We start from the raw sequence: 16,949 nt of genomic DNA, 5'->3' as shown, positions 1-16,949 counted from the left end.
GCTACAGTGTTTTTCCTACATTATTTAGCTTTACTATATAAAGATAATTTTTTTAAAAATCATAATTGAAAAAAAAAAAGTGAAGAAACATTGCAGCAATCTACAATGTTTAAAAAATAAATTACAGAGTTAAATTTTCAACTAGTTCGGTATTAAAAAAATAAAATCAACATTGCCAATTTTTTAAAAAAATCATAATAAAAAAAAAACAGGTTAGAAACACTATAGTAATTTACAGTGTTTGTAAGGAAAGCTACAATACTTCTCCACATTATCTAGCCTTACTTGTAATTATAATTCTCAACTAGCTTAATATTCAAAAAATAAAGTCGACAAAAATAATTTTAAAAAAATCATAAAAAATCATGTGGAGAGATATTATAGTAATACACGGTGTTTTGTGAGGAAAGCTGCAATGTTTTCCTCACATGATTTAGCTTTATTGTAATTATAATTCTCAACTAACTCAATATTAAAAAATAAAATCGATAAAAATAATTTTAAAAAAATCATAATAGAAAAACCATGTGGAAAAATACCATAGCAATTTATAGTATTTTTTAAAAAAATTACAAAGCTAAATTATAACTAACTCAATATTAAAAAAATAAAACTGGAAAGTATAATTTTCAAAAAAATCACACAAAAAAACATAAAAAATCATGCAGGGAATTACTATAGCAATTCATAATGTTTTTAATAAAAAATTACAAGCTAAATTCTTAACAAGTTCAATATTAAAAAAAATCAAGAAGTATAATTTATAAAAAAAATCATAAAAAACAAAAAAAAATGAAAAAACTCTGTAGTAATCTACAATGTTTTATGAGAAAAACCACAGCTATAATTCACAATCAACTCAATATTAAAAAAATAAAAAATAATTAAAAAATCACAATAAAAAACTATGTAAAGAAACATTGTAGCAATTTACAATTTTTTAAATAAAAAATATATAAAATTAAATTTTTAACTAATTTAATATTAAAAAAATACAATAAACAAAGATAATTTTAAAACAAACTAAAAAAAATATTATAATACTTCATAATAATATGCTAGAAAAATTATAATGTTTTTTTATATTTTAATTTAATAATAATAATAATAACAATAACAACAACAACAACAATTTGTTGATAATGGTGGTGTATAAATAAACTTAACATAGCATATAAAAAAGGTTAACTATACGTTGGTGCAAAACTAGTCTCACTGCTTGTCATTTTAAACAAAAAAATAAAATAAAATGAGTGATATGTGTTTGTTCTAGTTTTCTTACGAAGAAGATATAAATAATCTACATAAATTATAACAATCTAAGATGACTGCATGATCGAATGTTGATTTTTTTAACGTGAAATCACCAATCCACAACTTCTTTTTACATGAAAAATATAAAAATGATCATGTAAATTTTAATAAACTCATTTCCTACTTTAACCACCATTTAATATGTTAAAAAACACAAAAATAACTCAAATAAAAGAAAAATTTATAAAGCTAAAAGGACCAAAAAATTAGTTAAAAGTTGAATATCTGGACTAGATTGTTTTTTTTATCCTGCAAATTTGGGTAATGTAATGCCCCGTTGTTTTTGCTTGGCTTTGAGTCTGGCTATCTTTCTTTTAACTTTATTTTACCAATTTCAATAAAATCTCATTAAATTGGTTTGCAATAAAATTAGAAACTTTGGCCAAACACTTTGAACTGTCAACAGGTAAATATAGAAAAATATCAACGCATCAGATAAAATAAAAAACAACATGAAAAGATAAAATTTAAAAATTTAAAATTGAGTGATGAAAAAAAAAATCAACTATCACGCGAAACCGTGAGGAAGTGAACAACCTTTTAGTTTTATTGTAGTTTTGAAAAAAAATAAAAAAACCAATACCCTGTACAATCCGAATCAAATATATAATGCCCAATGATGTAAGAGTCGGAGGGATTTTTAAAAAATAACACTTCTCAACGTGCAGTATTCAAGACATATAATAGAATAATCCTTCTTGTATATAAACGTGACTGTCAAAATCTCATCGAGGAATATTAAAAAAAATGAAAGAAGGAAGGGCATTGAAGAGTTTGTAGTTGTTTACTGCTAACTGTCTCTAGCATGTATGAAAACGTCGTCGTCGCTGGTAGGTGCCGTTTCGCGGTCGTAACTTCTGATTCCCCCTCCGCTGGGCCCACACGTTCACACCAACTCCAACCGGCCTAACCAAACGATAGATATTCGATCTTTTAATTGGTGACCGTTGTCAAGCAAGAACAAAAGTCGATACTCGCCTCCCATAAAACACAAGGCCTCTAACTAATCGGGCTTCTCTCTAGAAAATCTTAACCGCCAGCGCAGCGGGCAAGGATATTGATTTCAAAGTGCCCTCAATCTTCTCTTTCCTTTTCTCTTAGTAACCGTCAAAACCAAAGCCGCTCTCTTGCCGGCGAGGTCCCATACAAAAGTGCAAGCACTGTCTTTTTCCCTTCCAAACAGGTCTCAACTTGGAATGCCGTATAATAACAGTATATGGTTCGTATTCACCTTTTTTGGCCGTGTAATGCGTGCTAAATCATTGCCTTGTTTTACTACCCCCACTTCTTTTCTTTTTTTGTTTTATCTTCCCCGCCCCTCCCTTTTAAAGATAAAGAGATTCCATTTTTTTCCACCTTCCTTGTCACTGACTGATACTCTTCGCCACCATTTTCTCGTTCTCCGTTTTCCTTCTATCTAGCTCTCGTTCCAAATCAACTAACGTTCTTTCCCTTTGCTGGGTGCTTTATTTTCTTGCGCAGAAAAGAATCTCATTGCTGAGTTTGTGCATCGATGGCTTGGAGGAACATGATGTCATATTTTTCTCTCCCGGATTTCCGTGGTATCTTCCAGGTTTGCTGGACATTGTGTGTGTGTATTTGTGTCTGTGTTGTTTTCTACCTTTTCATGTTTTCAGGTTGTAATCAATGTCATCATCACAGGACTAATTTAATTTTGGAGGCAAATTTGTTAAGATAAATATTCATTAATGTTTAATCATGTTTGAAAAGATATTTGATATTTTGGCTTGTGAAGTTATGATGAAAGGTTATTTTCTTTCTGGGGGATTATATGTTGCTGTGGCTATGGATAATGGACAAAAGTGGTCCATGAACCATGAATTTACGTGGATTGGTCGAGGAACAGGTCTTAAAACTAGATTTTATGGACTCTTGAGTCCTGAGTTTTCTCAAGATGTGCTTCAATTCTTGAATTGTTTGCTAGTTTTAATCAACAGTTTCAAACAGGAATCGATGTCTGGCTAGACAAAGATAAATTTATAGTTGTATACACGTAGAGTGCTGAGTTGTTTAAGTACGAATTTGAATGAGAAATTAGATTTTGTTACTTCACCTTGCCTGTCCGAGCGGATTTTTTTTTCTTTTGTAATGTTTTTACTCTCAATAACAGGGCAGAGTGAGGCAGGCGGGGATGGGTACGCACACTATCAAATCTCATGGAGCCAAACTTGCGAGGGATCACATGCACGATTGGCTTATTTTACTGCTACTTGTGGTGATTGAGGTCATTCTCTACTTAATCCATCCATTTTACCGGTTCGTGGGAAAGGATATGATGACAGACCTGAAATATCCCTTGAAAGAGAACACGGTACCTGTATGGACCGTGCCTGTAAGTTTTCTTCAGCATTAACTTTTCAAGTTGTTTGTTATTTGGAAGGTGTTTAAGTTTTCAGAAAGGTGTGCATCGATTGAACATCCCCAGCCAAATTTAGATTGCATAGTTTCTCAATATTTCTGATTGGGCTTCTGTGTTGCTGGCAATGAGTAAATAATTCATCGGGGTCTTTACCGTTTTGATATTCAGTTGTATGCAGTTTTGTTGCCCGTTGCTGTTTTCCTTTTAGTTTATATTAGAAGGAAAGATGTCTATGATCTGCATCACAGCATCTTAGGTAATTCCATTTGCACTATGCTTTTTATGTTTGACCTGTACTTTTTGGTTTCTCCCATGTTTGTCTTGCTGTAAGTAAATATTAATGAATATTCTCTACGCAATCAAGATCAGGCCTCTTATTTTCTGTGCTGATTACTGCTGTCATCACGGATGCAATAAAAAATGCTGTTGGCAGGCCTCGACCAGACTTCTTTTGGCGTTGCTTTCCTGACGGGAAGGATGTATGTCTCTGTTTCTGTTTTCCCTTTCTTGAACTCTTCGATGCATTTTTTTAACATACAAGTTTTTGGTCTTTGTAATAATTATGTATAATTATCTTTTTCATAAGAGCTGTACATCCTAACAATCTTCTCTCTCTCTTTTTTTTTAAAGCAGTACCTTGACAGCAGTTGAGCTGGTTTTGACCATTTCAACAAGCCGGCCTTAATTTTTTCTTGAATATTTCTTTTTCCTTGAACTTGATATGTCCCCAGCTAGTGGCTGCATTCTGATATAGACCTTAATATTAATTATTTGTGTCGTGTTTACTTGGCGCTATTTACTCTTTTCAATCCTTATAACTTCTTTATTTATTTATTTTGCGTTGTTCAGCTCTATGATAGGTGGGGAAATGTAATCTGTCATGGTAAAGGAAGTGTCGTTAAGGAAGGGCATAAAAGTTTCCCAAGCGGTCATACTTCATGTAAGCTACAGTTCCATCCACATCCTGCAATGCTTATCCCTCTTGTTTTGGCTAATTTATGCTGTGATCTGTACATCAACCATGAGATGATAATATGATATTTAAGTTCAAAATTGTATTTCGATCAACATGACCACGAGGGAAACTATGAAATGGAAATTTGAAACTTTCCTGATGCTATTATTCGGCCACTTCCCATTTAGCATTTCCTATGTCTTGGGTAATTTTCAAAGACAAACAATTAACTTAACTGTGCAAAATATCGAGAAATTAAGTACTTTCAAGTTCTCGCCGAATAAGGCTTAGGTTACTTCTCAGGCACAAAATACTTGTTTTTTCATAGCAGCATTCCAGCTAGCAAGTGTTTCGAAGGAGATATTTGAATGTCATGTCAGGACTCATTAAGTCGACTGATAAAATTAGGACTGCAACGCAGGGTCATTTGCTGGATTAGGTTTTCTCTCACTCTACTTATCTGGAAAAATCAAGGCATTTGATCGGAAAGGGCACGTGGCAAAACTATGCATTGTTTTTCTTCCTCTACTTGCTGCGTCTCTTGTCGCCATCTCTCGAGTTGATGATTACTGGCATCATTGGCAAGATGTGTTCGCTGGAGGCCTTCTAGGTCTGTTTTTTCTGCTATCAATGACTGGTAGAGAAAGGTAGATAAATATGCATTTCAGAATTTAACTTGATTAGCTTTTATATGGTAGCAGGGCTGGTTGTGGCAACATTCTGCTATGCACAGTTTTTCCCACCCCCTTACACCGATGAAGGTAAGATTTCTATTGCCTTTATTTCCCGAACTCATATACTCTTGCGATGCGCTTCATGTTTTCTAGGCTTCTGGATAAGATATTTCATAAAAAGACCAGTAGTATCTTTCACTTAAACATCTTGTCGCCCACACAGTACATCTTGAGCCATTGTTAATTATTTCATTAGACATTAGAAGTTCATCCTATCTCAAGCAGTGCTGGATCTTCCTGTTAATGGATTTTTCATGACAAGATCTATTAGAATAAGAGCGACTCTCTGTTTACACTTTTGTTTCTTTGATGAATTGTTCTAAGCCGTCCCTGTACTTTCTTGACTTCAGGATGGGGACCCTATGCCTATTTCCAGGCTTTGGAGGAGTCACGTTCCAATACAAATGCAGGGCAGTCTATGAATGCACTTGATATGCAGCCCATGAATGCTCATGTCATGAGTCAACGAGGCAGGCAAAACGGAGATGACTTTGCCTCCTTGGACGAATTGGAATCCGGAAGGATGTGAATGTGCGTGTTTATCTACTTCTGTCCATATTTTGTGTGAGTAGTTTTATTATTTTTTTCCTCTTTTTCGGTGGTAAATAGAACGTAGAATGATGATTTACAATTTATTATTGTAGTTAAATGAATGGTAGTGATATGTCAATAATACCTTGAACGCCATGGATGCAATGATCTAAAGATGAAAAGTTTACGAACAAAATATATATATATATAATTTACGGTTAAATAGTGTCTAAAGTTTTTTGAAATAGTTTCTGTTTAGACTAAACTCTTTCTCTCAGGTGAATCTTCTTTGATATTGATCTAAAATTCCAGTCTTAAAATATCAAGTAATGAAGCAAATTTAATCAACCACGAGATCAATTCCTTGAGATTTAAGTATAGCCTACTTAACAGGTCCATCCCATCAACGGTAATCAAGTGCCAGATATTCTAACAACCCTAAGGAATGGCATGCATGTTATTTTAGCCCGAGTTTAATCAGCTGCTGACTACTGTTTGTAATTAATCTTTACATACAATTAAATCGACGTTCCTATCAGTTATGGGTTTTTAGGATAATTCTCCCCCGTATCTAACCCGATTACAATTCTACGATTGCAGCAGCCACGATTGACAGGTGTCATGGTGATTAGATATTATCTTTTAAAATATTTTTAATGTTAAAATAATTTAAAAACATAAAAAAAAAACTAATTATGTTTTAAAAAATCATGCAAAACTCCGGTTGAAACAGGACGGAACACCCCTTTAGTTTTTTTCTGTAGCTTCTCGTCGGCTACAAAGAGCTTCTTCTTCTTGTTCTTATTATAATTATTATTATTATTAGCTTCGGTTATATATTTTATTGGTCATTAACCTCAGAACGGAAGGCAGAAACCTTCTTTTTATCTGAAAGTAAAAGTAGGACGAGAGAGGAGTGCCTTGCAAGTATCGTATTTGAGGAACAGATCTGCGTCCTCAAATTGATTTTTAAAAGGCAAGGACTCTTAACTGCGCTATATGTCATCTTCATGTCACCGTAAAGAAACATCGAGCGTTGTTCAATGTCATGTTGAATTTCAATTACATCAGCTTTTTTATTCAGTTTTGGTTTGTATCAGTACTTCCACTTTCACCTTTAAGATTCGACATCATTCTTGACTTGTTGTTGATCAATAGGAAGACGATACGTGGTGTAAAAAATCATCTAAATACAAAATAGAAAAAAAATCAATTAGGGATATTCTTTATAAAATTGGGGGGATATAAAAAGAATTAAAAAAATAAGTATTAAAAAGTGTTGAGATTTTCCCCTTAAACAAAATTGAAATATAAAGGAAAAAAATCCTTTTGATGTTTAAGATATATTTTACAAATATTTTAATGTTGAGATTTGCCTGCCACATGTCATCATCTTATGGGTCAATGTTAAATATCTTAACGGAATGGAATCGAACCATCGGAACTCCATCGAAAAGGAGTCAATATGTCAGAATAGGGTATTTTATGTCATGGACAAGCAAGGAATACAAGGAAAATTGTTATAAGGATAATTGGCAAATTATCAGAGCATGATCTTAATTGAGCTTTGAATAAAAGCTACACACACACACAAACACCTGTGTGTGTGTGTGTGATATTTTCTAGAATTAATTTGAAAACGAGACGATAGGCATCCAACTGTCCCAATTTTCACACTTTATAATCAAATATCTTGAAATTAATATATTTCAAATAAGTGTTCCATCTATTTAAAATGTACCAATTAAAATTATTTTTGGACGTGTGCCAATTTTTCCTCTTAAATACTAGCATTAAATTAAAAAAAAAACTAATCATGCTTTTATCATGGAGTCTTTCTGATTTTAATGTGGATTCATGTAATAAAATTACTATTTTTTCCTTGACAACACAAACTTATAACATAGTTTGATAGGTAAAATAATTTTTTTTCAGATGATTAAATTGTCAATTCAGAGTTCACAGGGTATTTAGAACCTTTTATTTTCTAGTTGCATAATAAAATTGCTGAACTACCATTATAAGCTATATTAATTGAACTTGGGGTGAGGGGTTTTCAGGCATTTAAAAAAAATGCACGGCGAGATACCTGACTACCTTTAAAGTCTTTAAAGTTATGGTGAAGGGTGTTTTCATCATTTTATGTAGTTTTTTTTATTTGGTAATCGGTAAGTTGACTAAAAAAACATTTAAGTCTTTTAATTATAAATATAATATTATTTTAAATACACAATTAATGTGTGTGCCCACCATGGAAGGCTCTCGCTCCTTTTAAGCACGGCCTCCAAACAATCAAATATTATATTTTAGGGTGATATTTGAAGCGTTTCATTATCTTTTTAACGATGATGAGATGTATATTGTCATCTCCTACATGATGAACCTCGAGAACTTTTTTAGTCTCGTCTTTTTCTCTCTTTTTTTATCTCCAAACTTGAAAATTGCATTGTACTTGTAAATTTTTTATAAAAAATGCAGTTATTTGTTAATTTTATTATATTTAATTTTAATTTTTTTAATTATATCAAATTTAATTTATTTATTTTTTAATTTCATCACTTAAAATTAAATTTTTTCATCAAATTTAGCCCCCTCTTCTTTCGATTGTTTTTTATTTTTACATTTTTCTTGGTAAATTTGTTATTTTAATTTTATCCATTGTATTTTAATTTTATTTTAATTTTTATTATTAATTTTAGTTATTATTATTTTAATTCAATTTCAATATTTTGGTCTGTGTTCTTTTCAATTTTGTTTTGACCTTATACTTTTCTTGATTTTTTTTTTCAATTCAACCCTTAACACTTGATTTTATTTTCTCAGTGAATCAATTTTGATAATTGTTCTTATCAATTTTATTTTTGTCCTGGGTAATTTTTTTTTAAATGTCTTATTTTGATTTTATCTATTATTTGGTTGATTGAGATGGTTATCTATATTGGTCTTTATGGTCTAACCTGATCCTATAACCTATGTCATAAATTTAAAAGATTAAACTGGGTTGAATTTGAACTTTTATCGAGTTATTTTTTAAAATTATTTTTTCTTAATTTCATATTTAAATGTCGTGTTGGCTGGAGATTTATATTCGTTATTTTTTCAATTATATTTTTATAGATTTATCCCAATCTCGTATCTCAAATTATGAACCCAACATGTTTATTTAAATATTTTTTAATGTTGATTTTTTATTTTTTTTATTTTGTACCTTCAACACTTGACTCGTTTAAGAATTAAGTTTTATGATTTTATTTAATTTATTTTTTATAAAATTATCTTGATTTCGTGACAAAGTTGGATATTTGGTTTTCGGCTCAGATAAACTCAAATTATTTTTATTTTTTTAATTTTATTGTTTGATATTTTATCTATTAAAAACTAAGAATCTTTTTTTTTTCATTTTGCTTTCAATGTAATGATTATGTTATTGTTATTTTTTTTGCTTGTTTTAATAAATAATATCATTTAAATCTTTTAAGAAAATTAAAAAATATATATTTTTATGATACTAGTAGGCATTTCTTTTGCATTAAATCACTATTAATTGTTTTTATCTTTACTTGTTGTCTATGTCTTTTCTAATCATATTACCATATTAATTAAATTTATTAAACTTCATCGAATTAATTATCTGAAATTTATATTTTTCTTGATTTTTTAAAAACTCAGGCATTACCTTAATATTTTTTTCACGTTAGAATAAAAATAGCAGGTCACCTTAACTAAATACAAAATACAGGTCCCCTCAGCTTTAAGCTAGATGAAATAAAACACATAGAGAAACCCATTCTCAAAAACCAAGTAAGAAAACCCATAAAAGAAACCATAATTTTACGCCACTGTCAATGTCAAAATTGTTTTTTTTTTTTTTTTTTAATTTAGTTAAAATTAATTTTATTTCAGAGGCTTTATTTTTTCAACCGAGCTTAATCCTCCGTCGTGGGACTCTGCATGTACCCCGTACGAGCATTTAACAAAAATAAAAAAATAAAAATCAACCGATTTTTGAAAACACACTCGATCGTCACACTCTGAATAGCAGGAACACTTATTTGAAAACAGTTAAAGTCAAGATACTGACTTGTAAAAATCATAACATTTGAGCACTCGAGCAGCTCCTATCTCATCTAAAAGCGCGAATCAAATGTTTCCTATTTCACCACAGATCAATTTGAATTTTAAAATAAGAGCTCTATTTGCTTCAAGTTTGCATCGTTCCGGTCTTTAACTTTATCTTGTCTTGGATTTGACGGATCCAATACAACTGTGAAATTGTTGGAAAACGCAACGGAGGTTCATGATTTTAAGGCAAGAAATCCACAAACAAGGCATGCTTTTGAAGCATAATTATCTATCGCAGCTAACGTAAGAAGAAAAAAGGCATCTGGGAAGAAGCTTTAATTGCTGATTTCAGGATTTGTTTGTGTTCAGTCCTTTTCTCCCCTCCTTTTTGTTGCAATTTGTATCAGGAGAAAGTAACCAAGTCATTTGTTGTACGGGAAGGCACCCAGCAGACTCGATGAATGCACGATGTGTGGGTATTCCCCACATTTGTCACCCACTTAGAGGACCGAAAGTCCGAAATCGATTTGATAATCTAGCCTGCCGGAGGAGTGGGTGGAATGGAGGAGACCTGGACCGTGTGAGCCTGTAGAATTGATTTTCAATTCTTTAATCTCCTGGCAAATTATGGCAGTAAATCACGAGAAAAAAGTTATATAAAACAGATTTCATTTACATAATCTTTATTGAAAATCAGAAATGAATTTAACTTTCCTTTGACGTCCCTGTGCTCTGTCCAAATAAACAGAACGAAGTAATTCTTTCACTGTGTGCAAGTCGGAAATGTTTACCTTTTACCACGAGCCGAGCCCGTTTGTTTTTTTTAATATATATATATATATATTTTAAAAGTGTTTTTTTAATTAAAATTATTTTATTTTTTTCTGCACTTGAATATTTTTTTGTGTTTTTATTTGATAACAAAAAAAAAAACCAGTATCTAATTTTTAAACCAAGCAGCCAAGCCAGGGCGTTTTTAGAGGTAGAAAAGGAACAAAAAAGGGTGAGTAACTATAATCGTTCATAGTTCATCAGAAAAATTGATGTGATTTGGTGAATGTTTCTAAAAAAGGCAAAAAGGGACAGATGTGATAAGAAGAGCAGCAAAATAGTTGCCAGTAAAATAAAAATTTAACAACAAAAGTATGCCCTCCAGTTCACTTATTGATTGTATCAATTCAACTAAGTTTATTTTATCCATGCCCGAAATTTTAATTACGTCTGATTTTTTAAATGTATGGATGTTCAATGAATGAAATTAACTAATCTGGATGAAAAATGGATGGAAGGGCAGTTCTCTCTCCGTCTCAAGAAAAAATCTTTTTTATATAGACGTCCCAGATTCATTTCTGGTTGAAAAACTAAGTACTAAAATTTATTACATAACTTTTTTTTAAAAAGAAATTGAATTCACTTGTTTTTTTATATATATATATATATATTTTAAAAATATAGTAAAAATTTGATATACTATTTAAAATATTTTCCTAGTAGGTGTGAAAAGTTTAGTATAATTCTCTTCCCAAGGAGCGAGAGATATTAAAAATATTAGATAAATTAAATAATAAACCTAGTGCAATCCATTAATGAAGGACAGCATCGGGGAGGTCTTTTTATAATTAACTAAAAAAAGAAAGACAGCGAAGTTAGTAACCTGATGGCAGAAATTGGACCTGCTTCATTAATTTGAACGGATACACTCCGGTGGGTCCCTAGTGTGTGTGGGTATATATATATATAAATGCGGCTATATAGGGGAAACAGGTGAACAGAAACTTTCCCTCTCCTCTCCATTCCCACCACTCCACTGCACAGCCGACCGCGGTCTCCGCCCCCTGTATATATATATATATATATATATATATTTGTCTCTTTCAAAATTACCCTTTCTTTTCTTTTCTTTCCTTTTTATATGAATTATTATTATAATCAAGCCATTAGAAGTTAAAACTGCACAAATAAAGGTAAGATTAGATCACAGCGGATAGGCGCATTTTCTTTTTCTTTAAAAAGCTCGCCCTTTCTTTCTTCATCTCTCTCTCTTCAACATTCAAAAATTTCGATTCTCTCTCAGGTCAGTTCCATCTTCTAATTAATTTGATTCCGTAACAGCTTTCTTTTATCTCTCTCTATTCTCGTTTGCATTTTCCGTTCAACTCAGTAGTGAAGTTGATGCTTGTAATTCCTGTCTCCGTGTTATTTTCAGCTCTTTGGTTCCTGAGAAACCGAAGGAAAGGTAAGGACAGGACAGGAAAGGAAAGGAGATTGTGTTTTGTAGCGTCTGTTAGCTAATAAATAATCGAAGAAAGGCTAAAGGCTTGACTTGATGACTGTTAGGCTTATTAATATGGACTTTTTTCTTCTTCTTTTCTTGATCTTCTTTTATTTTGGAATAAAACTGTTATTTTTCTTTACTTAGCAAACAATCAAACGCCGCGTTTGAGTAAAAAGCCTGCTTGAAGAAACACTAGATCGCTTGCTTCGGGTAAATTTGAGCTCAGCCTAAAAATTGCGTGTTAATTTAGCAACTTATGTAAATTTTGAAGGCATTTAGGTCATAACAGAGACAATCCATGATTTGGTGCGGAATTGAGCTATGGATGCTTACAGATTTGTACTTGTTTCAGAGATGTGTTGAGGTCTTTGTGCTGTGGCAATGTAGCTTGAGATTGCTTTACTGCCATGACACTAATAAAAAAAAATGTTAGGATGAAACTATTCTGTTTCATTCTAGGCCTTCAGATCACTTCGTTTTCTTATGGCATTCATATCTTTAGAAGATTGTGGCACTGTACGGGATGCAGTTCTAGTGACTAATGCTGTTGATTATCATACTATGATTATTGATCTCTTTCATTAACTGTGTTAATAATTTGTCTCTTACAAGATAAAATATTTTCCCATTTATTTCCCCTAGTAATGCTTACCATTTTTTCTGCAGTTTGATTTCTCTAGTGGTCTCGGTGCTTGTATCCGGATCAATAGTAGAAAATGCCGGATATCCAGTTGGGTGCTCACACTGTAAAATCCCATGGAATCCAAATTGCGAGGACACATATGCATGACTGGTTAATTCTATTGCTTCTCCTGGTTATTGAGGTCGTTTTGAACGTTATAGAACCATTTCACCGCTTTGTTGGAAAGGATATGCTGACAGACCTGTCATACCCACTGAAGGACAATACTGTTCCTATTTGGGCTGTTCCAGTATGTTTCAGCTTTAACAAAAATATTTGACAAAAGAGATTATTTTTCGAGATTCAGTTATATAACAATTTTGTTAAAGAATGCTCCCCTCTCATAACAGGTTATTGCAATATTGCTGCCCTTGGCTATCATTCTCGTGTATTATTTCATGAGAAGGAATGTCTACGATATGCACCATGCCATTCTGGGTAACTCTTGTTCTCTCTTTGAGGTTTTTCTTTTTGAAAATCTTGCTTCTGTTGTTTCTATATTACTATTCTGATTGCCAACACCAGATGGATTAATGAATATTCAGGCCTTCTATTTTCTGTGCTTGTCACTGGAGTTATAACTGATGCAATTAAAGATGCTGTTGGTCGACCTCGTCCAGACTTCTTTTGGCGATGTTTCCCTGATGGAAAAGGGGTATGCTGTCCCGTTAATTTACTTCCTTGACATTTTTCTTAATATTTTGTTGGTCCAAAGTTTCTGCAAGCAAGTTCTTGCTTTTGTTTGTATTTGTACTTAGTCAACATGCATGTGTTGCATGTCCAGGTGTTTCACCCTGTCACAAGCGATGTTATGTGTACTGGAGTGAAGAGTGTTGTCAAGGAAGGTCATAAAAGCTTCCCAAGCGGACATACTTCTTGTAAGTAGGTCCATTACTTTGAGGGCTATGATTTTCACATTATGGAATCTACCACCTATCCTTTTTGTTCCAAGTCATATGCTCTTGAGAATGGTGTTTTCCTATGATCTCTTTGCCTCTAACTGCGAACACTTGGTGGTGCTGTCTATTCCTATTTCTACCACTACGTTGAAACTCCCCTGCCTGAGATGTGCTCTTTAGATTCAAGCGTTGCTTGCATTTAAATTCCCTAAAGGTTAAGGTTCCGTTTAATTTGCTAACATACAATGATGAATTGATGAATGCGCAATAAAGTGTGGAGATTGATATTTAGCCTGCATTCTGTTGTTTGCTAGAAAACTGAGTGAATTTCTACTAAAAACATTTGTTGTCGAAATGAATTATTATCCTGATGCTTGGCTCTGAAAATTATCTTATTTAGTATAACATAGTTATGAAGCAATGTTCTCTGCATTTCAACAAATGAAATTGTTTGGAGACAAAAATACCTATTCTTTTGCCTACTATTTTGGGCTGTTTGGGACACAAGTGAAGAATTCCTTATTTGCATGAATTCAGTCCATCAAATGTGTTCCATTATGAATAATTAGGTGCCAACATCTGCTTTTTTGGATTATGGGTACATTTATTTTGTGTGTTTGTGTGTACATGCATCTGCATGTTTGGAAGCTACTAGCAAAAATTCTACTGTTTTAAGATTGCAACTGTTTAGCATAAAGAAAAATAACTCTGCTAAGGGAAATTTTACCTGTTGATATGCAGGGTCCTTTGCAGGTCTTGGGTTCCTGGCCTTGTACTTGTCTGGGAAAGTCAGAGTGTTTGACCGCAGGGGCCATGTTGCAAAGCTTTGTATTGTTTTCCTTCCATTGCTTGTTGCTGCTTTGGTAGCAGTTTCTCGGGTTGATGACTACTGGCATCACTGGCAAGATGTATTTGCTGGGGCCCTTATAGGTCTGTTCATCTAGGATTTCATTGGTATTGCTTCAGTTCCCAACTTGTTATAGTGAAACCCTTATCATTTCTTTGTTACCTTTTTGTGCAGGGCTAACAGTTGCTTCATTTTGCTACTTGCAATTCTTCCCACCCCCATATGATGTCGATGGTATATTATTCTTTATTCCTCTTCACAATGCTTCTTTACAATCTGTTGTCTGCATTCTCTACAACCATTTTCTTTATATATCTGGAGTTATGATTTCATCATTTAAGAATTAACACTCAGCAATTCATTTTATAGACATGCTAAGAACATGTTTCAAGGTTTGTGCTTTGATTTACTTCGAGAAAAAAAAGAGTACAGTAATAAGGCTTTTGGGTTCTTAGATGGTGGCTGTGTCCTGTAATTTTGGTCATGGAAATTTGTAATAAGCTCTATCTAGCCTATAGAGATTAGAATGTTAAGGTCTAGGCTTTCTTTGTGGATGTTTCTGTGTGAGTTGAAAAAAGACATCCAGAGCCTCATAGTTTTAGTAAGAGATCTGAACCTTTTCTTCCCCTATGTTTGGTTAAAATTTTGTCTATAGCAACCAGGCATCATTCCTTGTATATATTTAGTACCCGAGGTCTCTCAACAAATCTGGTCTCTAATTTTCAGGATGTCTGAAATATTGGAGTTTTGTCTGAATTCAAACCAGAGGCAGCAATTGCATTAATTTGTCATGAAACAGATGCTTTATAGGCCTGGATTTATAAAATCCTGAATTCCTAACTATCGTCCTTTCTAAAGGTGTTAGTAGATAGTCTTTTTCCTTGCTGTATATTAGAGTGGCAGTACCTTCCATGTGCATTTTTCCCCTTCGATTCAACATCTTGTTTCTTGTGATCTATCACAAAGTATGTGCCTGTGCGCATGCATTATGTTGTTTAATAGCAAGATGGTTTCCACTTTGTTTTCCAGTGCTCTTAATGCGAGATTCAGCTATCAACTCTCATGATGTATTTCGATGCCCCTGTCCATCTTTAGAGAAATAAAGAGACTTGCTCGTGACTGTACAGTAAAATAAAGGGAAAAACAGGAATACTATTTTAATAAGAGGCTGAAATGTTGAAAGCATTTCCCTGGTTTCCTGTATCCAGCACAAATTCAAACAACTCACCTGCTTAAATCATGATACCAAGTCAAGTCTGTTTCTCATAACTTTGAATCTGGTTGTACAGTGAAGACTTGCTGGTGGTGAAAACACTCATTGTTTAGACTCTTGCTGTCTAATGCCTTCCTGGGTCACAGCAAGAGCCTATTTGAATGTTTGCGCAGCATCAAAAGTGCATGCTATACATATCGTATTAGTAGTTGAAACTGTTTGGCAGGAATTTCTCATGTCCTTTATTGAATGTGGCAGGCTGGGGACCTCACGCATATTTCCAGATGTTGGCAGAGTCTCGAAATGGAGCTGAGTCATCCAATAACATCAACTGTTTCAACGTGCATCAATCAGAACTTGAGAGTGTATATATTGATTCTCAACATGGAACTGAAACTTCAAGAGTCAATACGCGGGACACTAGGCCAATGCTGGAGGGGGCATAGAGTGAGAGGAGGCACTAGCTTCAGACTTTGATTGTAAAGTAAGTAGGGATAGCACCCGTCCAAAGAGTGTCAGGTTCAATGTTTCAGTGTTTAGAGCTTTGGCTTTCCATATCTCAAACTAGTCTGTTTGATTCTGATTTTGGTTCAACTCTCAGCAACACCCCCCTGTTTCACGGCATTGTTTAGATGTACATGGCTGGCGAATAGTGTCAGGTTCAATGTTTCAGTGTTAGAGCTTTGGCTTTCCATATCTTAAACTAGTTTGTTTGATTCTGATTTTGGTTCAACTCTCAGCAACACCCTCTTGTTTCGTTGAACGGCATCGTCTAGATGTACATGGCTGGTGTTATGTTCGGCAGGAGAATTCCTTTATTTTTTCCCTGTCTGTTAGCGTAGCAACTTTTGTGAAGCGTGGGCTGTTTCTCAAAATAATACTGATATGAGAGAGAAACAAGGAATTCATATGAAACGAAAGAGGGGTCGTGGAAGCATACAGGAGAAACTGAAATCACCCTGCTAATTTCTTTCGAGTGCATTAGGGTTTTACATGAGGTGGATGATGGAGAGAACGTTCAAGGTCAGCGCGAAGCCCCTGGACTAATTCTTGGGGG

The 16,949-nt window shown here is 33.3% G+C and overlaps 2 protein-coding genes across 6 annotated transcripts; both read left to right on the top strand.

The window, feature by feature from the left end:
* Positions 1-2,283: 2,283 nt before the first annotated feature.
* Positions 2,284-6,110, top strand: LOC105135529 (putative lipid phosphate phosphatase 3, chloroplastic). 3 transcript variants are annotated; one of them, XM_011040440.1, is made up of 9 exons: positions 2,284-2,497; positions 2,797-2,887; positions 3,446-3,667; positions 3,863-3,950; positions 4,064-4,173; positions 4,544-4,634; positions 5,071-5,259; positions 5,351-5,410; positions 5,734-6,110. In XM_011040440.1, exons 2-9 carry the CDS (start codon positions 2,828-2,830, stop codon positions 5,910-5,912), a joined length of 999 nt encoding a protein of 332 aa, XP_011038742.1. In that variant the 5' UTR covers positions 2,284-2,497; positions 2,797-2,827; the 3' UTR covers positions 5,913-6,110. The 3 variants fall into 3 exon arrangements, with proteins under 3 accessions (XP_011038742.1, XP_011038741.1, XP_011038739.1); XM_011040439.1 differs by having other exon boundaries at positions 2,284-2,533; XM_011040437.1 differs by lacking the exon at positions 2,284-2,497 and having other exon boundaries at positions 2,603-2,887.
* Positions 6,111-11,948: 5,838 nt separating this feature from the next.
* LOC105135528 (lipid phosphate phosphatase 2) lies at positions 11,949-16,719 on the top strand. Of its 3 annotated transcripts, none has more exons than XR_844192.1 (9): positions 11,949-12,050; positions 12,918-13,183; positions 13,284-13,371; positions 13,479-13,588; positions 13,718-13,811; positions 14,574-14,762; positions 14,854-14,913; positions 16,151-16,411; positions 16,552-16,719. XR_844192.1 is itself a non-coding variant. In XM_011040436.1 (9 exons), the coding sequence occupies exons 3-9, from the start codon at positions 12,968-12,970 to the stop codon at positions 16,336-16,338; spliced, it is 945 nt and encodes a 314-aa protein (XP_011038738.1). In that variant the 5' UTR covers positions 11,990-12,050; positions 12,183-12,212; positions 12,918-12,967; the 3' UTR covers positions 16,339-16,717. The 3 variants fall into 3 exon arrangements, 2 of the variants coding, with proteins under 2 accessions (XP_011038737.1, XP_011038738.1); XM_011040436.1 differs by adding an exon at positions 12,183-12,212 and having other exon boundaries at positions 11,990-12,050; positions 16,151-16,717; XM_011040435.1 differs by having other exon boundaries at positions 11,950-12,050; positions 16,151-16,717.
* The last annotated feature ends 230 nt before the right edge of the window (positions 16,720-16,949 follow it).

Source organism: Populus euphratica, unplaced genomic scaffold (assembly GCF_000495115.2).
Source record: "Populus euphratica unplaced genomic scaffold, PopEup_1.0 scaffold123.1, whole genome shotgun sequence".
Lineage (NCBI taxonomy): Eukaryota > Viridiplantae > Streptophyta > Magnoliopsida > Malpighiales > Salicaceae > Populus > Populus euphratica.
This window is presented reverse-complemented; position numbering and strand designations above follow the sequence as displayed.